The following is a 25681-nucleotide window of genomic DNA, read 5'->3' as shown; positions in this document are numbered from 1 at the left end:
TCAGATGTAGTCATGAAACTTTTTAAGTGCTTTCCAGCTCTAAAATTGTGTAATCTGTGACACGCCTTAGGGCTGATGGCAACTGGACATTTTTCCTTGTTCTGAATTAAAGAACGAATCACTTCCTTACCTCAGTGATGGACCACTGGCCACTTCAGTCCCTCTCTCAGCAAGATAGATCTCTAAGATCACTTGTCTTTATAATCTTCAAAGAAAAATTATTTGTAAAAACTATGTGTTTATACTGATATATTTCTAATTGTTTATACTTGCTGCCATACCCTCGTCAACAAATGGGATAGGTCTTAACATTAGAGTCAGCTCATCATATATGAAAAATGATTCTCCATGTCTTAAAATGTTGGTTTTTCACATGCCATTGGATTTAATTTGTACCAAGTAGAATTTGTCTAGGCTTTCAAATAGTAAAATTCTCCCTAGGAAATCTTAGTAACAAAAATACTAACTGAATGGTGAACTGAAAAGAATTATAACTTGAGGAGTCTAATAAAAAGGAAATTCAGGTATGGTAAGAGATCTAGACTTCCCAGCCAAAAGACGTGTTTGAATCATATCTCTAACACTTATTGGCATCTTGACTGTAAGGCTTAATTTTTCTGTGCCTCAGTTTCCTCATCTATAAAATGGGAGTGATAATGTTGACACTGCCTACTCTATGGCATTCCTAAGAGAAAACCACTTTGTAGGCAACGGAGATTACAGTTATGTGTTGTTATTATTATTATTTTGAATTTATTTTAGGAAACAGACCAAGATGAGAAACATATTCATCTTAAACCCTCTTGAAAAGAACAATGAAAGGGCAACTGGGTGGTGACTCAATGAATTGACAGCCAGACTTAGAGATAGGAGGTCCTGAATTCAAATCTGACCTCAGACACTTCCTAGCTGTGTGACCCTGGGCAAGTCACTTAACCTCCATTGCCTAGTCCTTACCGCTCTTCCACCTTATAACCAATACACAGTATTGATTCTAAGATGGAAGGTGAAGTTAAAAAAAAAAAGAAGAAAAGAAAAGAACAATGAAAACATAAGCCTGCTTTATAGGCAAAAAGGATATTTTGGGAAAGCAGTGCCTTCCATAATGCAACATTAAATCAAGCTAAGTTTTTAGGAAGCAAGATAAGAAAAAAAGTGACTATTGAAATATCTGTAACAGATACAAGGAAAAGTACAAATTTGCCATCCTTAATGTATAAAACTGCTGACCCACTTTTTATAAGATAAGTCATTATCAGTTGGTCTCCCTTGTATCAACTAAAGGAACACATTTGTGGAAAAGCTGCTCAAGGGAAAGTATATTATATAACTAAGAAACAATTTTCCTTTGGGTAAAGTTGTAGTATGAGCAGTGGTCACACCCTGGTAAAACTGTCTTTGCACAATTCTGCCTCATTTACTCTTGTGGGGAAAAAAGACCCCTATCCCCTATATTTGATTGGACTTTAGTGATAGTGATAGGTTTAAGATGATCAGTATTGTGATTCTAAAGTGATTAGTATAAATTCCATTATAATCTTAATACAGTCAGTAAAATTCCTAATTTTACAAGGATTTCTAACTAAAGCATAAAAACTGCTTCTAACGGGATATCTAACCCCTCCCTAAGATTGTTCTTCCCTTTATCATAGGATGCTGACTATCCGGATCTCATGTCCCAATATGGCACAAACCTCACGCCCCCTTTCCTGTTTGGAAATAGTCATCTCTTCCCCCAGATCATATGAGAGAGATAACGGTCACTTGACTTGACTAAGTCATTAGTCAAAGGACTAATATGGGCTTTCCGAAATGAACTAACCAATCAGCTTTGTAATTGGGTAACTGTTTCTAAAATAAGATCTATATGATGTTATGTCTTGTGATCTTGTATAGAAGTATTCATTTTGTTCTAAAAACCAGGTCTCAACCTCTGGGCATTGTCTCTTGCCGGGATCCAACAATGTAATACATGCAAGAGAACGCTTTTATTGGAGGACTTGGCCCTCTTCCAATAAAATCTAACTTTCTACCTTGACTTGGAGAAATTCGGCTTTTTTACTTTATTTACCTAATTTGTCTATATGGAGTCTGTGGGTTTCTATTTCACAACAATCTCATGCAGAAGTCAAGACATTATCTTAATGATGTCATTGTTCCTCTGAAACAAAGGAAAGCAATGAATAGGGTAATGATTAAATCAATGATTTTGGACTCAATGGGCTAAGCCAACTAGCTAATGCAAATATACCGATATTAATTGCACTAGAATCAATTAACAAGGAGACTGAAGACAATCTTAGAGGAAAATGATTTATATTGACAAGATTTTGTCTGTTGAATATATAATTGCAATTTGTAAAAGGCAATCAAGTGATTCTGATTATGAAGGGTCTTTAAAACCAAAAAATTAGAGGAGTTTGCACTTGACATGATAGGCAATTGAGAGCCATTGTTAGTTCTTGAGCAAGAGAGTAACATACTGAAAATAGTCTTTGGAATATTTATCTAGCAAGTATTGGATGGTTTTTTTTAAAATAAATTTATTGATTGACTGATTTAGAATATATTTCCATAGTTACATAATTCATGTTCTCTCCCCCCTCCAGCAGACAAGCAATTCCACTGGGTTATACATGTATTATTGCTCAATTCCTATTTCCATATTATTCATATTTGTAATAGAGTGATCTTTAAAATCCAAACCCCCCAATCATATACACATAGAACCATGTGATGTCATAAGTTTTTCTCCTGCATTTCTACTCCCACAGTTCTTTCTCTAGATATGGATACTATTCTTTCTCTTAGGTCCCTCGGCATTGTCCTGGATTATTGCATTGCTGCTAGTAGCAAAGTCTATTACATTTGATCATTCCACAATGTTGCACTTTCTGTGTACAGTGTTCTCCTGGTTCTACTCCTTTCACTCTGCATCACTTCCTGGAAGTCATTTCAGTTCACATGGAATTCCTCCAGTTCATTATTCCTTTGAGCACAATAATATTCCATCACTACCAGACACCACAGTTTGTTCAGCCATTCCCCAATCAAGGGACACCCCCTCATTTGGTTTTTTTTTAAGCAGCTAGGTAGCACAGTGGATAGAACACAAGGCTTGGAATCAAGAAGATTCATCTTCACAAGTTCAAACCTGACCTTGGATACTTACTTGCTGAATGATTCCAGGCAAGTTATTTAACCCTGTTTTCCCCATTCTTCACCTATTAAAAATGACCTAGGGAAGGAAATGGCAAACTTCTCCAATATTTTTGCCAAGAAAACCCAAAAATGAGGTCATGAAGAGTTGGACACAACTGAAACAACTCAATAAAAATAAAAAGGATACTTTAGAAATGGGAAATTCTAGATTGTATAAGTTGTGTTCATCTCTGGTCAATATAAGTCAAAGAAGAAGTTGCCTTAGGCGATTTCCCTTAGGAAGTCAGAACTAAGTTTAATGAGAAGGAATTATAGAAAGACATTCCAACTCACCATAAGAATTTTCTAATAATTAGGCCAAACCATGGAACAAGCTTCTCTCCTTACAAAGCATGAATATTTAAATAGAGATTGTCTGGCCATTTGCTAGAAATAGCATAAGAACTGGAGAAGATTTTGGATCAAATGGCTACCCACAGTTCCCTTTCATTCCAATATTCTATGAAAACTCTTCAATCAGTAGATTCAGCCTGTATGTCAATGTACAGGAGAGAAAAATGGTTATTCTTCCTTTTGACAGGATCTAGAGCCCTCTGCAACAGGTGCACAGCCATAAAAAGAAATATAACTTAAGTTTGGAATGTGATTTAAAAAAAACAAGGAAACTAATTTTTAAAGCCCTTCTTTAGCTGGGTGGTTCAGTGAATTGAGAGCCAGGCCTAGAGATGGGAGGCCTGCAAATTTGGCCTCAGACATTTTCTAGCTATGCGCCCCTGGGCAAATCACTTAACCCCCATTGCCCTAGCCCAGTGATGGCTAACCTATGTCATGGGTGCCAAAAATGGCACACAGAGAATTCTCTGTGGACACAGAAGTTGACCCCCAATCTTTACTAGAAAGGCAGAGGGACTCAGGCAGAGCTGCTCTCCTCCCCGTCTCCACCATGCCTACAGACATTCCTTACTTCACCCTCCCCTCTGCCCAGAAACCCAGTGGAAGCTCACAGGGGGTAAGGTTAGAGGCTCATAGGTGGCATAGCTGGAGGGGAGAGGAGCTCAAGCCACTCCCCTCCCCCTCTTCACCTGTGCTGAGGACATTTTTTTCACTTTATCCACCCCTCCACCCAGCAGCCCAATGGGACTGTTTCCTTCCTTCATCTGTCTAGGGCAAGGAGGAAACCAGGAGGGGTGAGATGGGGGTGGGGAGTGGGCACAGCACTTTGCCTCTAAAAGGTTCACCATCATTGCCCTAGCCCTCATCACTCTTCTGCCTTGCAATCAGTACATAATATTGATTCTGCTGTGGAAGGTAAAGTCCTTCTTTGATTTGTTTATTGGTTCCATTGGGAGACTATACCAAAAAAAAGTTCTGAGTTGAATTTCTCTGTTGCTGTGAAGTTAAAATTTTAGCTAATAATCATTCCCTGGTATATTGGACACACTTCTGCTTACAATGAAAAAAAAAAAACAGATGGTGGGTAGGTGCAATCTTCCTATTCTCTAAGTGAGAAGGAAATTTGTATTTTTATTTGATCAATAAGAGATTTAGACTTCTCTTCCATTTGTTTTGAATTTGGGTCAATCAGAAACCAGGGAATTGGTTTCATAGGCACTGCCTCCCTGGGTGGTGCCAAGCTAATTGTGGAACTGGGATTGGTTCCTGGGGAGTGATGTAGGAAAGCTAGTGGGTATAGTAAGGATTTATAAGATGAGACCCAGCAGGAAGCTGGTGGGGGTTGGGGGGAGGGTGAGCCTGAGATTCGGAGATAGACACTGAGTTGTTAGACTCTGGATTATTAAGCTAGGAAATTCTTCTCCTCCTTTCTATATTTCTCTCTTATTTTCTTTTTCTTATTAATAAATCTAGCTATTAACAGTCTTGTGACTTAAGGGTTAATTACAATATTTTGGCAACCACCCATTCTAACCATTACAAGAGGTAAACACTTAGCACTTTTCTTGATAGCAAGGAGATAGTGGTAAGGGAAGAACCCCAAAATTCTTTATAATATACAAAAAGAGCACACAAAAACAGTATTATATTGACCAAAAAGTAAATTAAAATATCCCAAGAATTTTAATAAACTTCTGCTTATTTCAAAATATTATATGATGAAAGACATTTGTATTCAAACAAATGACTTGAATAACCTCAAATCACATGAGATATTTATTCTAATCCTTTTCTCCATCTCATTCCCCTCCTCTACAAGTATAAATCTATTCTGGATATCATTGGGGTATCATTCAGAAGAAGAAAGGGAAGAAATATCCTCTCTAGCTCCCACTCTTTGTAGAAGCAGACTAGTCCGTTTTCTTAAGAGCATTTTTGGAAGAACTAAGTTGACAAGATGCTTTTGGGGGCAATTTACAAATTGTAGTAAGGATTATAGAGTTAGCTGGGAAAGATTTGATTTGTTCCTAATATGTTTCACTGAATGTTATCCTTAAGTTCATTCCTTCCTCAAGAGCATTGTTAAGAGTGGTTTTCTGTATCTTTCAACACAGGAAGCAACTGTGATTCCACTGAAAGGAAACATGATGAAGACGAGTCTGAAGGCTCATGCATCAGGTATATGCCAAAGTTAACCTGGAAAACAAACAAAAAAAAAAACCCAGACTTATTTTAATGTTATCATTAACAATAATAATAAACTTCAAAGAAAGTTGAATCTTTAACAACATATGCTCAAACTTTTCTATAATTCTTTTGGTACAAAGTAGAACTTAATGTAAAGAAAAAAGATTCACTTCTTCATTGCCAAAAGAACTTCATTATGTGATGCCCCTTCCTATCAGCCACCTAGAATCATAGAACCACAGAAACAAAAGGACTTTACAGCTCACTTAAGTCTAGCCCATATCTGAACAGAAATCCCCTCTAGACCTCTGGAAAGAGAAGCCACAAATTGTAGCTCTTACTTCACTCTTAAAGTAGACCCCTTTGACATCACTGTTGGTTCTCCCTCTTTTGAAGCTCACCCAAATGCATTCAATTCTGTCTTGCCTGGCCTTAGAATCAAAGATTTAGAGCTTATATAATCCAATTGCATCATTTTATAGTAAAAGAAACCAAGGCTAGTAGTAGTAAATGGCAGAGACAGGATTTGAAACCAGTTCTTCTCTGTCTACCTCCAATACCTTCTTCTGAACCAGTTTCTTTGCAACCTTTAAACAAACTCTGGTACTCCCCTGAGTCCTTTTATCTATTTGGTTTCATTTGAATAATACCTATCCTTCCAGGGCCATATTCCAGCCAAGAGTTCCATTTCATAAAATTTCAATAATAACTTTAAGGATAAATTTGATTTTTTTTATTTGGGACTGATAGGATGCCTTGTATTATCTACATATTATATATCTGTATATAAATATCTAAGGTCACAAATTTTAGTGTTGCCTCTTGTCTTTGGATACTATCTCTAGTGAATTACTAGCCCTCTCATGTGTCATTATTCTTCTCATGTTTTACCTGTTACTTTCCTTAGTAACAGGCTGAATAAATCTAAATGGACTGAGTTTTTCTCCCTTCTCATTTCCTTTCAATTTTGTAGACTTTTTTTTAAACCCTTACCTTCCATTTTAGAACTAATACTTTGTATGGGTTCCAAGGCAGAAGAGTGGCAAGGGCTAGGAAACAGGGGTTAAGTGACTTGCACAAGGTCACACAGCTAAGAAGTGGTCTGAGGCCAGATTTGAATCCAGGACCCCTGTCTCTGGGCCTGGCTTTCAATCCACTAGAGCCACTTAGCCTCCCCTAATTTATAGAACACTTGATTGGCTACTTCATTCCTCTTCTCTATTCCATATATTCTTTTTACTTCTGTATACCTATTCTCATCCCCTGGTCCTCTCGTGTGTACCACAATTCAATTTCTTTCTTTCTCATCTAAGAAGTTTTTCCTGCTTGAATTGCTATACCATCTCTAGAAATGAAAGCCATTCTGTGAAGAGCAAAATATTCTACATCCCTAGGGAATTGTGTACGTATGTTACACTCTGACTTTTTGTGGGAGAGGAGGAGATGATAGACTTAAAATGAATAAAATGAGAAAAAATCCAGTCAGAATTTTCCATATACTATAAGAATGGATCACCAAAAAATAAAGGATTATTAATGGAAACTTAGAGGAAATAACTTTTAAAAATTTATGTATGAAAATGAATTTAAACATAAGTAGTGATGTGAGCAATACGATGGAGGACCAGACATTTTCTCTGATCCCCATGAACTCTCAAACCTCTCCAAAATAGAAATCATAGGCCAAAGTCTAGAGTAACCATTACCCTATAACCAGTGCTGCAAAACTATGAATTGCTGGTGCCGGGCCTCAGAACTAAAGAGAGAGACAGAGGCAGAGACAGAAAGAATGAGAGACAGAGAGAATGAGAGAGACAGACAGACAGAGAGGCAGAGACAGACAGACAGACAGACAGAGACAGAGAAAGGGAGGGAGGGAGATTGAGCAGCACTCCACCATACCAAGACTAAAAGAAAGAGCACAATATCCAGCAGGGGCCAGTTCTGACTATTCAAAAGACACTTGAAGCCAAGGCCTAGGATGGTGAACTATTTATTGCCCAGCATGGGAGGGCCAAGATGCCTTGAAATCCAGCCCCCAACGAAACCATAGTCATAGGGAAGGGAATCAGAAGGAGAGCAACAGGGAAAATAAGGGGGTGCAGGGACTGAAATTATCAAAAATTTCTGGAAGAAAACTCAAAGGCCTTGAACATAAACAAATAAATCAATAGGGAAAAAACAATAACAACAGAAGAAAATATGGCCTCCAGATGTAATAAACAAGTTCAAGAATCTATGAATAAATATAAGTAGTTACCAAGAGAGTTTAATTAATTGCATTGATTTTCAAGATTGTTTTAATGTATCACTCCATTAAATAACAATTATGTTGCATTTTATTACTTTCAAAGACTCATTTAGATAATATGTTGAAAGAATTTGTAACAATCACTTCTATAATGGGCTCTCTCTTTCCCACAAAGATCCAAGGTCAAGTAATTTTACATTAGGAAGAAAAGGTAACTCATTGACTGTCTACATACATACATACATATACAAACAGACATATACGTGTGTGTGTGATATGTGTGTGAAATTGTGATGGAGGATAAATCAAAGATAATTCCCAAAATGCCAAATCTAGATGATTAGAAATTAGGCCACTGACAAAAAGGAAGCTGGTTTGGGGGAAAGTTGATGAATTTTCCCAAATTACTTTCCTAATTGCCTCCAAATTTTCTTTACTGTTATTAACAGGATTCTTTGACTTGTCAGCATCATTAAAAACATTCTCTTATTCTTGCATCACTAGCTCTGTGGATCAAATTAACCTCACTGTCAGCTTCATCTCATTCTTCTTGTACCTATATGTCTTATATTTATATTCTTGTATCTTGAATCTATATGATATCCTAATTTCCCTTCCCAGGGAGTAAAGGTCCCCCCAAACCCAAACTCCCTTTTAATAACATTACAAATGTGTTGTACTTACTTATTCCTATTTTTTCCCATGATTGAGTTCTTCAGGGCAAGAATTAATTTGTCAGTCTTTAGACCCACACACCTAGCATAGTACCTGGTACACAGTAGATGTTTAATAAATACTTGTCAATTAATTGAAATTTGTCTTAGCCAGGTAGATACTTTACTGGATAGTATGCTGGTCCAAAATCTGGCTTGGGAATTTTCTGACTAATGCTTGGGCAAGTCACTTAATCTCTGTCTACATCAGTTTCTTCATCTGTAAGATGAGGATAAAAGTATCCCCCCCTTACAGAGTTGTTGTGAGAATTAAATAAGATAATATGTGTAAAGATCTCTGCAAACCTTAAAGTGCTATATAAATGTAATCTGTCATTTTTATATGGTTAAAGCTTTTTGCAAAATGTAAGCCACCATATAAATGTGAACTATTGTTATTTTTATGTCAAGAATCTAAGCTAGTTTGTTTTGGAAAGGGCTTACTCCAGCTCTATAAATTTTTTTTTATCACCATCATCATAAGAACATTTTTCTGGAAGAATAACACCAGGCTACAGTTTCCTGAGAGTCCTCCTTAATATTGGATAGTCAATAGAATTTTAAGAACAAATAGCATTAAATATTGATACTTAATGTTTGTAAAGGAGTTGAGAAGATGGATCAAATTTCTCACAAAATCTATTCTCTCTCTTTTTTAAAGGTAAACACCACTTTAATTATTTTTATTTTTATTGCCATGCAAAGCACCCTTCCATATTTGTCATTGCTATAAGAACAAACTCATATATATAACCAAAACCCCTAAATAAACTATAAATACACTAATGTGAAAGATGACTCCAACAGTTCTTTCTCTGGAAACCCTCTTCTCTAATAACATTTTGTAGTCTGAAATACTCAGACATAATATCCTTGTCCAAAAATAGAGATAATACCAGTAGAAAAGAAGATGGTAACAATATTCCAAGATTCCAATCTTCAAGTCTTCTCTATGATTTTTTAGTGTTGTAATAGTTTTGCAATCCTTAGGAAATCCTAACATTTTAAAATATTCCTTTGTTAAAGGTAAAGAGAGATTTGTCGTTGTTTGTCAGGCATGTTGTAGATTTAAAAAATCTTAATTTCATTTCTCTCATTACCTTGTTTCCCCTAAATCTATTATTTGTCCTCATCACAACCTCGTCTTTCTGCCCCTCCTTTTCTATGATCTCTGCTCTGGCTTCACTTTTTTTCCTTGATACCCTTAATGGCATAGTTAAGCAGCTCAACTAATACACTGATTTCTACCCCTCCATCACTTCCCACTTTGTCCTTCCGCTTTTCTCACCAGGGTCATTTCAGCCATCTGCTTTCCTTGGCCTTCCCCAGGGCTGCTAAATGCCACTGACTAAAGGAAATCTCACAGCCATTCTGCCTAGTTCCACTTCAAATGCATGCTCTCTTAATTTGGAACTATGTGTGAAAAGTTGCTACACTCTCCAATCTTGTGACGCATATCTGACTATTGGAGATATCTGACTATCTGACTTACCCTGCAGATAAATGATAGAAGGAAGCATCCCACACATTAAAAAAGTTTCATAGCAGCATTATTTGTGATAACAAAAAGCCTGAAACCTTGAGAGCAGGGCCATTTGTTTCTCATTGTATTCTAATTGCTTAACACAGGGTCTACAATATAATAAGTACTTAATAATGCTTGTTGACTAATATACAAAATGATGGGAATGGTTGAACAGATCATGGTTTAGGAATATAATTGGATCTAACAATGCTGGAAATATTGACAAAAATAAACAATTCACAAAGCATGGGGAAACTTGTCCAAAGTGATAGTCAGAACGACAACAAAAGAATAACAAGCAATTACTCCATTTCTCCAAAGGCTCTGTAACCTCATTGATGTAGATATTCCCTCCAATGGGGTGGAGTGCAATTTGCACATGCCTGCCAATCATCCGGACTTTCATCCAGGTCTTCTGATGAATTTTTCACTGGGACCCCACCAGATCTGCTGAGGGTGGAGGTACTTTCTCTATGTTCTTTTGGCAATGTTGAATACCAACAGTGTTCACAAGGGTACCAACAGTGCTCACAGATTCACTGTGTTTAGCTCTCACTATGGGACCAACAAATCTCTCTTTCCACTTCTTTGAGAGTGTCCTTCTCGTCACTCCTCTTGTATAATTCCTTTTTTGTAATGTGTTGAATCTGTTCATGCTCACCAAGCACCTTTCTACTTGGTATTTTTGTTCAGTCTTGTTTGACTCTTTCTGGCACTCCTTGGAGTTTTCTTGGCAAAGAAAACAAAGATACAAAGATTCTTGAGTGGTTTACCATTTCCTTTTCCAGCTCATCTTGGAGATGCAGCAAATAGGGTAAAGTGACTCATCCAGGTTCACACAGCTAGTGTCTTAGGTCAAATTTGAACTCAGGACGATGAGTGTTCCTGAGTCCAGGACTGGCACTTTCTCCTCTACACTACCTCTCCACTGCCTTCAGGAAATGCTCAATTTCACTTCTTCAGAGTCTAAGGTTTCTTTTACTTGTCATCCACTACTACCAGAAGAATGATGGTTTTGAAATATGGGCTTCTCCAAAAAGAACCAGAGATCAACAAGAGTGTTTTGAAAGCTACTTGTTGAACTTATTATATGATTAAAAAGAAAAGCAAGCTGTAGACAATGTATATCTTCTGTATTACACATAATCCTTTTTTATGTGGGTTTTTTAAAAATGGAAATAGCTATTTTATTTTGTTTGTTAAGTTCACCCTAAACTTGTCCCTCTGTGTGTCATTGTTTTCAACAAGACACCTAATTAGAAGAGAGTCTTTGTGGGACAGCTGGATAGCTCAGTGGATTGAGAGCCAGGCCTAGTGATGGGAGGTCCTAGGTTTAAATCTGGCCTCAGATACTTTCCAGCTGTGTGACCCTGGGCAAGTCACTTCACCCCCATTGCCTAGCCCTTACCACTCTTCTGCCTAGGAAACAATACACAGTATTGATCCCAAGACAGAAGGTAAGGGTTTAAAAAAAAAGAGAGCCTTTGAGGTGGTATTTTCTTCTAAAAAATCAAAGTTGGTTTTTATAGTTAATACACTATAATATACCAGGATTTTGCACTCTCCATACATACCTTTCAATCAACTACATTACTGTCAAGATGGAGAGGGAGGGAATTATGTGGAATATCACCTGCAAAAGCTTTTTCTCTTTTGTTCTAATCCTAACATCAAGATTTTCCTGAGCACATGCATAATTTAGGCATGGGAAGGTAGTGGTACCGATTTTTTGTTTCATTGCTGTAAGATACTCCCAGTGCAGTTCAGCAACACCTGTGTCACTTCTCTTCTAGGACAGTTATCCAGGGTTCCAAGAGGTGACGTCCTACAGCTAGAATTGTCATAGGCAGCACTTGAACTGAGGTTTTCCTGAATCCAAGACTATCCTATCCAATACCATTCTGACACTTCTCATGAAAATTTTGCACAAATGAGAAAGCAGCACCATAGTGCATAGAGAGCTGGGCTTGGAGTCAGGAAGACTCATAGTCCTGAGTTTAAATCTGGTCTAATATCCTTGCTAGCTATGTGACCCAGTATGTATGTAAGTCATGTAACCCTATTTACCTCAGTTTCCTCATCTGCCAAATGAGTGAAGCAAACCATTCCAGCATCTTTGCCAAGAAAACCCTAAATGAGATCACAAGAGTCAGACACAACTGAAAATGACTGAACACACAAAACAAAGTCAACAATATGTATAAAGGAAACAGGAAAAGGCAACAAAAAGCAAGTCAAATACAATAAACATTATTAGACCTCACTATCAGAGTTAAAGTACACATCCTTCTTTTTCTGCTAACAGCTGGTAACTACAAAAGTGGAACATAATGTCTTATCCAACTCAATCACACTCCGAGGAGATTTTGTTTTGCTGTTTTCAGGGAATGTACTTTGTGGGGACCGGATACATTGAGAATTGTCTGTTGTGTCTGATAACTGAATCAATGAAATAAAAGTTCATGTTATCTAATCTCGACTGAGCCTTCATGATATAGCAATCCTTTTATTCTTCCTCAACTGGCTCATTATCATGCTCTAAATAGTAGTTGCTCCTAATCTTCCCCTGCCTTTCTCCACAAACCCCCTACTCATTCCCTAGTCTCACATTTCAGATCTTGCTTCTCCCATTACTGAGAAAATCAGGATCATCAATCATGAGTTCTTTCTTTTGCCCTATTCTTCACCTCAAAAGTCTCTATATATTGGGGGCAACTGGGTAGCTCAGTGTGTTGAGAGCTAGGCCTAGAGACGGGAGGTCCTAGGTTCAAATCTGACCTCAGACACTTCCCAGCTGTGTGACCCTGGGCAAGTCACTTGACCCCCATTGCCTAGCCCTTACCACTCTTCTGCCTTGGAGCCAATACACAGTATTGACTCTAAGACGGAAGGTAAGGGTTTAAAAAAAAAAGTCTCTATATATTGCTTCAACTGAAAATACAAATAAGAAAAAGAAAGATAGTCCCTATCCTCAAGGAATTCACAGTTTAATAGGAAAAGATAACAGGTAAAAGGAAGCTGAAAAACTGGAGTAGGGAGACAGGGGTATGATGATGGTGGAATTGAATCCAAGGAATGAAGTTATTGGGAAATGGTTGGGTTCGGAGCCTGCTAAATGGTGGCTTTGGGAAAAGGTTTTTGCTCTGTCCTCCAGTCCTCCAATCAGAGGGACAGAAATACTGAAGGTACTGATGAGGTGTGAGTACTCAAGTTACTGCCATCTCCATGAGGATGAATTGTTTGGTGCTAGGCTTTCCCTGGGAGCATGATGAAATGGAGTTGAATCCAAGGAGCGCTGCTGGTGGGAAATGACTGCTTAGACATCCTTCACTCTTCTTTCTTCCTCATCCACTACTTCCAATCAATTCTCAAGCCTTATTTTCCACAATATCTAATGAACTGGGTCCCTTATATCCATTCAAATAGCTACTACCCTTATCAATTCTTACCCAGATAATGGCAATAACCTTATAATTATCTTCTTCCTGAAAACTCTCCCCAAATCTTTCTCTACTCAACTGCCAAAATAATCATATTAAGACACAGACCTGACAACAGCACTCCCCTTTTCAACAAGCTTCAATAGCTCCCTATATTTTCTAAAATATTAGTATAAGCACCTGAGGCTGGCATTTAAAGTCTTCCACAATCTGCTTGTAGTGTTATATTTCCAGTTGTATATTCGATTACTCCACTTCTTATATGATTCAGAAAAACAAGTGGACTGACCATATGCCAAGAAATGCTACCCTGGTAACTCAGAAGATGTTGAACATTTTAAATGGTCACTAACATATTGGGGAGATATTTTTGAAAGAATGCCTTGGAGGATATGGACAAGAATTCCTCAGGACAAGAAAGCATGGATTAGTTATGATCTGCCCAGATGGAGGGACTGTCTGCATCAGTGAGATGATACATCTATTAAAGTACAAAAATATGTAATGTTTGGGCACTTCAAATTAAATAATAAAATCACATTATAAAGATCAAGGTCTTTACATTCTTCTTTTGACCCTAACTTAGTATTTGAATGGAGTATATAGAACCACTCAGACTAGAACTAGCTTAGAAAAATGCTAGTGTCCTCATTAAATTTGCAGTTCCTATATTCCCTGGAGGTAGAGACATTTTATTTTGGATTCCAAGTCTTTTCTTTTTATCTCTATCTTGGCTGAATCAGACTCTATTTATCTTAAGTGGAATAATTAAATTGACTAGGTGACAGCCTCCCATGAATTTGAAAGCAAGCTTGGTTAATGGCATCTGCTGTAGACAATCTGAAATGGTGATTTTTAAGGACTTGATCAGGCATAGAACAAATGTAGTTACCTGAAGACTCTCAGGGGGGAAAAAACATGGCAATTGTCCAGATGAAACAGGGAATATCACAAATTAACTTCTAGCTTCATTCATTCTGTAAATTTGAAATTCGATGTATTGTATTCCATTTCCTGCTGGGAGAATCTGGTTCCCTAGTCTACTGTACTGAAGCCCAAATTTCAATCTCTCCAGACAACTTGGATGGGGCAGTACATCATCCCTTCCTCACCACTGACAAAACCTGATTTTGTTATTAGGGGGGGGAAAAAAACTGTTTCTCCTTCCTCCTCCCTAGTGCCACATCTTGGTAATGAAAATAAGTGAGAAGAATGGGATTAAATATACATAATTTTGTTTTATATCCTAGTTGCTGGAATCGCTCTATTTCACATAATAGGATAAATCATGAGATTAGAGATTTAGAATTGGGAGAGATCACTGAGTGGATATTTCATGAAGAATTTGTGGCAAAATCTAAGCAAGAACGCTACAGAATGAAATGTGTCACTGACCTATAGCAGCGGTACAGAGGTGACAAAATTAGGAATCTTTTAAAGAAACACAAGAAGCCAATAGTTTTGGGGAAGACTTCAGAAAGATCACCTAATCCAACCACCTCATTTTACCAATGAAGAAATAAATCCTAAAGAAGTTAATTCTCTTATTCAATGGCACTCAGTAATAAGATACAAAGCATGCATTCAAATCCAGGACACAAAATAAACCCACATAAATCATCAACATATCTATATATTTCCAACAAAAATCAGCAACAAGAATTATGAGAAACTCCCTTTAGAATCCCTCTAGGTTGAGTCCCTAAAGTACGGCCTGGCCTAGGGGTCACATGCGGCCCCTGCAGCCATTTATCCAGCCCCCACCACACTTCCGGAAGAGGCACCTCATCCTGTGCTCCTGGAGTACTGTATGTAGTAGCACCACAAAGTGCGGCATCTTCAGGAACAGTACTACTTCCGGTGACATAATCCTTTGCATGGCGCCTTGTTTGGTCAGCATGGTGAGCGGCGATCTGGGGGAGGGGATTCCACACTGTGTATACTGCTGCCCTGTATAGCGGTGGCAGTGATGGGCCTGTGCAAGGTGTGACAGGCCCATCAGAGCCAGCACTGCAGCCTCTGCTATTCCAGACAGCGGTATACAGTGTCATGGGCCCAGCACTGCCTCCAGTACTGTATACAGGCATTGGATAGCGGTGATCTGGCCTGTGACATCAGCGGTGGGCCTCTACTGTGAGAAGTCCGCCACTGCCACTGGCTGTTTTATAAGACACCCCCTGTTTTGGGGGGTCAAATTAATATAAGACAGTGTCTTATTTGGGGGAAACATGGTAGTACAATGGCCCCCATACTCTCCCAGATGCACAACCTAATAGGGGCCATTATGTTGTGCATCTGGGGAGCATGGTTGCCATTGTATTATGTGGGGGAAGTGAGGCATGCGTTTTTCATATTACAGTCTATAATTACAGATCCATAAATAAGGACCACAAGAGGACACACACTTGTTTCGTGCCTTCTTTTTTCCTGCCATGGAATCTGATCGCCTTCCTGGGTGAGTTCACAGATTGCAGTGCAGTTTGCACAGGGTAGTGTGAACTAGAAAGTTGGTGGAGGAACCGACTCTGTAATCGTGCTAATACGGCTTCTGGTGAGGCTGAAATGATGTGGACTGGGAAGGCTGCATTGATGGACACAGATCAGACTCCATTGATGGGTAGTGCAGTCTGTATGCCTCTGTGTGGGCAAAATTATTGTTGGTATATTGTTTTTGTAGGGATATATATGTGTGTGTGTGTGTGTGTATTTTACTAATAGCAATTTGAAATTCCTAGGAAACAATGATGTCAAGAAAGAGAAAAATTGACTTGGAGTCTAGGATATTCAAAGAACAGTGGACTTATGATTACTTTTTCATGCAGCACAAGGAAAGAGCTGTGTGTTTGATATGCCAGAATATAGTGTCTGTGTTCAAAGAATACAATTTGTGTCCACACTATCAAATTCAACATAAAGAGAAGTATAGGGGGAAGCTGGGTGGCTCAGTGGATTGAGAGTCAGGCCTAGAGACGGGAGGTCCTGGGTTCAAATCTGGTCTCAGACACTTCCCAGCTGTGTGACCCTGGGCAAGTCACTTGACCCCCATTGCCTAGCCCTTACCACTCTTCTGCCTTGGAATCAATGCACAGTATTGACTCCAAGACAGAAGGTAAGGGTTTAAAAAAAAAAACCAACAACATAAAGATAAGTATGATTGTTTGGTCAGAGATGTGAGAAAAGATAAAATATTAAAACTGAAAAAATACATTGACAACTCAGCAAAATACTTTTGTGAAGCAGAAGCAGCTAAATATTTCATCACTGCAAGCAAGTTTTCAAGTTGTCAAGCTAATAGCATGCACTGGTAGACCATTTGTGGAGGGAGAATTTGTTAAAGAGTGCCTTCTTTCTGTTGTCAAAGAGATGTGTCCAGAAAAGGCAGACTTATTTAGTACAGTTAGTCTTTCAGGATCTACAATTACATGAAGGATTGAAGAAATGGGAGACAATTTGCATCAGCATTTGCAAAACTCTGCAAGAAAACTTTTCTATTTTTCCTTGGCACTTGACGAGAGCAATGATGTTCATGATTCTGCACAACTTCTAATTTTTATTCGTGGGACGAATAACAATTTCAAAGTCACAGAAGAGCTTGCTGCACTGCAAAGCATCAAAGATACAACTACAGGAGAGGATACTATGAAAAGGTTTCCCAAACTGTGAAGGATTTGGAGCTGGACTGGGCTAAACTAGCCAGTGTGACAACTGATGGTGCTCCTAGCATGGTGAGGTCTAGGAAAGGAGTAATTGCTTGTGCATTAACCAAGAGATGTACAAACGCAACCATTCTCATCCAATAGCCATACACTGCCTTATCCACTAACAAGTGCTGCTATGTAGTAAATCACTGAAGTGGGACTCTGTTATGAAAATTGTGGTATCTTGTGTTAATAACTTCATTAGAGCTAATGCACTAAACCACAGACAATTTCAGGAGTTTCTGTCTGAGCTAAATGTTGCCAATGAAGATGTTCTGTACCACACAGAAGTCCTTTGGCTGAGTCGAGGGAGAGTTTTGAGACATTTCTATGACTTGCTTCCACAGATTACAGCTTTTATGCTTTCAAAAAACAAAGAAGTACCAAAGATCAATGATGCAGAATGGAAACAGCACCTCACCTTTCTGACAGATGTAACAGAGCTACTCAACAGTTTCAGTGTGCAACTTCAAGGAAAAGGGAAGCTCATCTGTGATATGCAATCACATGTGAAAGCATTTGAAATAAAATTAGGCCTCCTGATCAAACAAGTGAAGGAGGAAAATTTCTGCCATCTCCTCTTAACTCAAAATCTGTTAGCAGAAAAATCCTTGATTGCATTACCAAAAGAAACATGTGTGGATTCACTGGAAAAGTTGCAAAAAGAGTTCCAATTCAGATTTAAAGAGCTTCATCTCCACAAACAGGACATACAGCTTTTCCATAACCCATTTTCTATTGACATTGAAAATGTGAATGCAATTTACCAAATGAAACTGGCTGAACTGCAGAATTGTGACTCTCTGAAAGACACATTCAAGACAAGCAGCTTGCCTAATTTCTATGCATCTCTCCCCTCTGAGACATATCCTAATCTCAGGAACCATGCACTCAAAATGGCAACCATCTTTGGCACCACATGTCTGTGAACAGACTTTTTCCAGAATGAAACATCTGAAATTTCCAACCAGATCTAGACTAACTGATGTACACTTGCATCACTTGTTACAACTAACAGTGACAAATATGGAACCAGACATTGATCATCTTATTAGCCAAAAGCAGGCCCATAGTTCCCATTGAAATACTGGTCAGTTTGTTGATTTAAATTTATTTGTTCTTTATTTTAAATATTGTATTTGTTCCTGTTTTGTTTTTTTTTTACTTTAAAATAAGATATGTGCAGTGTGCATAGGGATTTGTTAATAGTTTTTTTTTTTCATAGTTCAGCCCTCCAATGGTCTGAGGGACAGTGAACTGTGTAAAAAGGCAATATAAAATTTAGGAACCTATTTGTCAAGACAAACAGGGATTATATGAATACAATTATAAAACACTTTTCAAACAAATAAAATTAGGTCTAAACAAATGGGGAAAACATTCATTACTCATGTGTAGATTGCACTAATATGATAAAAATGACAATCCTACCTAAATTAATTTACTTATTCAATGCCATGCCTATCAAACTACCAAAACACTACTTTATAGAACTAGAAAAAATAATAAAATTCATCTTGAAAAAAGATCAAGAATATCAAGGGGACTAATGAAAAAAATATTTATGATGGGTGGTAGTCTAACAGGACCAGATCTTAAACCGTACTATAAAGCAGTGATTGTCAAAGCAGTCTAGTACTGGCTAAGGGATAGACGTGGGGATCAGTGAATAGACTAGGGGTAAATGAGTTTAGCAATCTAGTGTTTGATAAACCCAAAGACCCCATCTTTGGGAATAAGAACTCACTATTTGACAAAAACTGTTGGGGGAAAAAAATTAGAAAAAAATATGGCAAAAATTAGGTTTAGATCAATATCACATACCATATACCAGTGATGGTGAACATCTTAGAGACTGTGTGCCTTGCCATGCTCCACTCCCTGACTCCCCAGACCATGTGCTGTGCCCTGCCCTCCCCAGACTGAGGGCCACATGTGTCCTACTCCCTCATCCCACACAGGGGAAGAAGAAAGTGCTCCCATTGGGCTTCTGGGCAGAGGGGTGGGTGAAATGAGGAATCTCCTCAGCCCTGGTAGAGATGAAGAAGGGAGTAAGTGTTCCCATTGGACTTCTGGGCAGAGGGGTGGGGAATGGAAAAAAATGTCATCAGGCACAGTGGAGAGGGGCAAGGGAGCAGCTCCACCTGAGTCCTTCTGCCTTTCTGGTAACAAATTCTGGAGGGGGACAGCACTCCATGCCCACAGAGAGTGCTCTGCATGCCCTCTTTTGCACACTGCCATAGGTTCACCATCATAGCCCTATATCAAGATAAGTTCAAAATGGGTATATGACTTAAACAGAAAGAGTGATATTATAAGCAAATTAAGTGAAAATGGAATAGTTTACCTGTCAGATTTATGGAAAAGAAAAGAATTTAAGACCAAACAAGAGATAAAGAACATTATAAGATATAAAATGAATGATTTTGATTATATTAAATTGAAAAGGTTTTGTACAAACAAAACCAATGCAATCAAGATTAGAAGGGAAGCAACAAATGGGGAGGAAATTTTTATAACAAATTTCTCTGATAAAGATCTAATTCCTAAAACAATTAAAGAACTGAGTCAAATTTATAAGAAACCAAGCCATTCCCCAATTGTCAAAAGGGCAAGGGATATGAATAGGCAGTTTTCAGAGGAAGAAATCAGAGCTGTCAGTAGTCATATGAAAAAAAAATGTTCTAAATCCCTCCAGAATAGAGAAATGCAAATCAAAACAACTCTGAAGCACCAGCTTACATCTAACAGATTGATCAATATGACAGTAAAAAATAAAATAAAAATAAACATTGGAGGGAATGTGGCAAAATTGGGACACTAATGCATTGATAGTGGAGTTGTGAATTGATCCAATCATTCTTGAAGGCAATTTGGAATTATGCCCAAAAGGCTTTAAAAGAATGTATGTCCTTTTGATCCAGCAATACCACTACTAGGTCTGTATCCCAAAGAGATTAAAAATGGGGATGGACCTATTTGTACAAAAATATTTATAACTGCACTTTTGCAGTGGCAAAAAAATTTGGAAAATGGGGGGATGTCCCTTGATTGGAGAATGGCTGAAAAAATGTGGTATATGATGGTGATGGGATACTATAGTGTGCTATAAGCAATGACGAATTGAATGATTTCTTTAAGAACTGGAAAACCTACATGAACTGACACAGAGTGAAATAGGCAGAACCAGGAAAACATTATACACAATAACAGAAGCATTGTGAAATGATCAAATGTAATAGACTTTGCTACTAACCGCAATGCAATGATCCAGGACAATTCTGAGGTACTAATGAAAAGGAATGCTATCCACATCTACAGAAAGAACTGTGGGAGTAGGAATGTAGATGAAAAATATGATTTATCACTTTTTTATTTGGGTATTATTGGGGCTTTTGGTCTTATAAGATTGCTCTCTTACAAAAATGAATAATATGGAAACAGGTTTTGAGTGACAGTATAACCCAGAGGGAGAAAGCAATATTCATATAACCTTGGAAAACTTATGAGTAAATTTGTCACTGGAATAAAATAAAGAAAAATATATAAATGAATAATAATTTGTCACAAGAAATAATTGAAATTATCGTGTTATTTCCACTAAATGTCTGTCTGCTATATAGACTGACTATAAGTTTGCTTCCAGGAATTTGTTACAAGAGAAGTTCACCACAGCAAGCACAAAACCAAAATACTTCTTCCTGAAAGGAATGGTTCCTTGTGTTATTTTGATAGATTCATGATTCTGCTAGTCCATCCACCATTACAGATCAATGACTCAACTCGTTTTGTGCAGTCCTTATTCAGGTCTTATCATAACTTCGTCACAAAGTATTCACCCACCAAATGAAGAAATAACTGTTAGTTTTTAAGAATGTGATTTTTCTCAAGTGTTACTCTGTAAATAAGATTTCAACCTTTCAGATCATGGAGTCTGGTTTGATTACAAATGTAATTATTTTCCCTCTCTCAGCAGCTACTCTATTCGAATTTCAAGGACATTTTATTCTTCATCAAGTCACTACAATAAATAAATTAAATTGACATTTTAGTACTATTAGGCTACAGGCTAGGCAGCTTTTCTGTGTGGTGCTTTTAATATCAACAGATAAATTACTTCCTCCCTGGTTTCTACATCATCATCATGGATGGGAGGAAAAGGGATGAGGTGGGGGAGGAAGGGAAAAGAAGGGGGAGAGGGGAGAAAGAGAGACACAGAGAAAGAGACAGGGAGACCAAGACAAAGACAGAGAAACAGAGAGACAGAGAGAGAGAATGACAAAGCCCCTCCTATCAGGGGAAAGGGGAAAAAAAGAAGGGAGGAAGATGAAGAAGAAGGAGGAAGAGTAGAAAGAATAAGAAGAGGAAGAGGAGAAGGAGGAGGGAGAAAAGAGGGAGAAGGAGGAGGAAGAGGACAAAGAGGTGGAAGAGGAGGAAGAGGAAGAGGAAGAGGAGGAGGAGGAAAAGAAGAAGGAGAAGGAGAAGGCGACAACCAAGTATAGAAAATAATGCATGTCCACAAATAAGCATGAGATCATTGAATGAGAGGTAGAAAGTGATATGAGAGTTCAATGGTATCTTCATGGAGGAAGTGGCCTGGAAGGCTGGACAGGATTTCAGGAGGGAGGATATTACAGGGAAGGGATGACACTAGTAAAGATGCATGAGTAGGAAGGCTTGGGACGTAGTCAGGAAATAATGAGTCGTGAGTGAAGAGACTGGATGGTTAGAAAGGTCAGTTAGAGTCAGAATATGGTGAGTCTTGAATACCATGCTAAAGATTTTGGAATCATCTTCAATAGCTGCATTTGATCAGAGTTCTTCTTTTAAACCGATGAGATCATTTTATGAAAGCACAGGTCGTATGTACTCAGGCTTTAAAAATAGGTAACAAATACTCAGAAGTTTGTCTGATAGTCATTTGGGGAGAAAGAACTTATCTTCCAAGAGAAAAGCATGACCAAAATTTACACACTCAGATACATGATTCTTTTTATTATTCTAGTCTTGACAGGAAGTCACAGAAGTTTTGAAAACTTGTAAGGTCAAACAAAATAAGGCCACTTTAAATGCAATCAAAAATTAGAGGAGCAGCTGAGTAGTTCAGTGACTAAAGAGCCAGACTTGGAGATGAAGGGTCCTGGGTTCAAATTTGACCTCAGACACCTCCTAACTGGGTGTCCCAGGGCAAGTCAATTAACCCCATTAACCTAGCCCTTACCATTCTTCTGTCTTAGACCTGATGTTTATTATCAACTCTCAGATAGAAAGTAAGGGTCTAAAAAAAAACATAGATTGGTATCTTTTCCCTTGGTTAGTGATAACCACCTTCTAGGTTCAGGACTTGTTGAGGATGTAGAAATTGTCTCTTTAAACAAAACTGTATTTCTCCTGTTTTCAGTTTAGTTTCCAAAATAATTTTCTTTCATCTACTATGCTTTTCAGGCCTTCTCATTTATGGATCACATCCCTCTAACTAAGCATTTCCATAATGTCTAGAGCCATTTAGAACTAACTAATTGTGTGACTTTACACAAGTCATTGACTAACAGAGGCCAGAGATTTTCCTCCTATAAAATGAAGAGGCTGGACTATATGATAACTGCTATTTGTAGAACACTTTAAAGTGCATGAATCATTTTCCTCACAACAACCCTAAGGGGTTATTGGTATTACTATCTCCATTTTACAAATGAAACCAAAGCTCCAAGAGAGTCTAAATGGCTTGCCCATTGTCCCACAGCTTCTGTCACACCTGGGTCTTCAGACTCTAAATCCACTCCTCTTTCCATAGCACAACATTGATTAAATTATTTCCAAGGTATTTCCCCTCTCTAAAATTCTTCGACTCTGACAAACCTCGGTCCACATTGTTTATTGCCTTGCTCTGCACTCTCTGTACTTATATCTATACCATACTTACTAGAAGAAATCCTCCTTTTTCTCACGTGATATTTTCACCATAAAATGAGAGTAGGGAAGAACAAGTGGAGAAAAAGGTGAGCACTTAGCCCACAGTCTGCCTCCATCCTCATTAAGGTGTGAGAATCCCTCTCTCATTAACTAAAGAAGTAGCTAAATAAAATATAAATAAACAGCAATTGGGAATAATGTTAATGAAAATATAGCTCTCTCCTAACTTTTCTTTTCCAGGAATTCCCCAATGCTAAGCACAGAGGGCTACTTTAATCTAGGTTTCATAGATTTAGTTATCTTTAATTTTGATCTTGATAAAGACCAAGAATAATTCTATATCCAAATAAGAAAAAAGGAAGACTATAGGAAAACACAAATCTCAATGATGTAGCTCTTGTTTTTTTAAGTACATAATTAATTTAACATGTGAGTTTCAAAGCTATCTTGCTCATGTACATCTCCTTCTGAACTTCCTTCCATTCTCCTCTGTGAGTTTTAGAAATGCTTTATGCAAACTCCTACATTGGCATGGTTGCTTCTTAAACTTACTTCTGCCAGTACAAGAGTCACTGAGAATAGTCTTTGTTAGCAGTCAGGCTGATGTTCAAATAATAAGAAAGTGGTAGGGGAAAATGATGTGTGAAAAACACTTGGACAATATATGTGTAGTTCAGTAGATTGAGAGCCAAGTCTAGAGACAGGGGTCCTGGGTTCAAATATGGCTTCAGACATTTCCTAGCTAAGTGACCCTGGGCAAGTTACATAATTCCAATCACCTAGCAAAAGGTAAAGATATAGATATGTGTGTGTGTGTGTGTGTGTGTGTATATATATATATATATACACACAAATGTATATGTGTGCATAAATATATATATATATATAAATACACAGTATATATTGCAATTCAACTTACCTTTCTCTTTCGAGAAGCAGAAAGTGCTTGGAAAACATCCTGGTTTCTTTGTCCAGTTTTTTGGTCAATGCAAATCATTTGGCACCTGTGACATGGTCCCAACACCTGAAAAAGCAGCAAAGACAAGAGGTAGAAGGAAAGACCTTCATGCAGTACAGGACTGCATTAAAACAGATCTGTGGTTCTTGCAATGGATAATTTTGTTCATAGAGATGGCTGTGGTGGACCTATATGTTGCTAGCTTTAAACCTTCCCAGTAACACTAAATAGCAAGAAGACATCATCACCAAAATGACACCAGGTCTTGGGCCCTCCACACTCACAATACACCACCTACCTCATGAATCATCCATGCCTTATAGCAAATGATATATTTATAAAGCACTTACATGTCTGGAACACAACAGGAATTTAATAATTGCTTATTCTTTTATCTGATTATCAGTTAAGGTGTTTATGGCCTCACAATTGTGTGTGTGTATTAAACATATCTTGCAAAGAGGAAAAGAGAGAAGACTTTGAACAATAGGGGAGATAGGGAAAGATGAGCAGAGCCATAACTAGAAATTCTTGTACCTGGGGCAGCAATCAGGAAAGATGTCTACAGTTAAGGGGACGGAGGGGGTGAGGAGGGAACAGAGGAGATCCCTGGATAGGAGGCAAGGAACTGAGTCCTACAAAACATGTGGGAGCTTACAACCCAACCTGATGAGCATTTGCTATGTGTATGGCCCTCTGGTAGGCAGTGGGGCATAGAAACAAAGTGAAAATGAGGTCCTCTCCTCAAGGGGAAGGTTGGAAAGGGGGGAAATACCATATATCAATTATACCCAAAGGGCTATAAAACTGTGCATACCCTTTGATCCAGTAATATCACTACTGGATCTGTAGCCCAAAGAGATAATTAAAAAAAAAAAGGAGAAAGGACCTACTTGTATGAAAGTGTTCATAGCTGCTCTTTTTGTGGTGGCAAAGAATTGGAAATTTGAGGGGATGTTCATCAATTGGGGAATGGCTGAAGAAGTCATGGTACATGTTGGTAATGGATTATTACTATGCTAAAAGAAATGGTAAGCAGGATAATTTCAGAAAAAGCTGGAAAGATCTGCAGGTGCAGATGCAGAGCAAAATAAGCAGAACCTGGAGAATATTGGACATAATAACAGCAATGTTGGACAATGATTTTCTGTGAAAACTTGGCTCCTCTCAGCTATGCAATGATCTCGGACAATCTTGAAAGACTTATGACTGGGAATCCTACCCAGTCCTACCTCCAGAGAAAGAACTGTTGGAATCGTCTTTCACATCAGTGTATTCATGGTTTTATTTTGGAGTTTGGGCTATGTATGAGTTTGCTCTTATAACAATGACCAATATAGAAGTGTGTTTTGCATGATAATGAAAATAAAATGCTAAAAAGATAATACCACATATCAATAGATAAGTATATATGTGATCATTTGAGCAGGGAGAGATATGG

The 25681-nt window shown here is 38.0% G+C and overlaps 1 protein-coding gene across 2 annotated transcripts in view; it reads right to left on the bottom strand.

Annotated features, from left to right (window-relative positions):
* Positions 1-2523: 2523 nt before the first annotated feature.
* MOCOS (molybdenum cofactor sulfurase) overlaps positions 2524-25681 on the bottom strand; it is a 120732-nt gene continuing 97574 nt past the window's right edge. For both annotated transcript variants that reach the window (XM_056824359.1, XM_001367718.4), the window contains exons 14-15: positions 24202-24306; positions 2524-5751 (exon numbers count right to left, since the gene is read on the bottom strand). In XM_056824359.1, coding sequence (XP_056680337.1) covers positions 5638-5751; positions 24202-24306 — 219 coding nt within the window. In that variant the 3' untranslated portion in view covers positions 2524-5637. The remainder of the gene's footprint in view (positions 5752-24201; positions 24307-25681) is intronic.

This window comes from Monodelphis domestica, chromosome 3 (assembly GCF_027887165.1).
Source record: "Monodelphis domestica isolate mMonDom1 chromosome 3, mMonDom1.pri, whole genome shotgun sequence".
Lineage (NCBI taxonomy): Eukaryota > Metazoa > Chordata > Mammalia > Didelphimorphia > Didelphidae > Monodelphis > Monodelphis domestica.
This window is presented reverse-complemented; position numbering and strand designations above follow the sequence as displayed.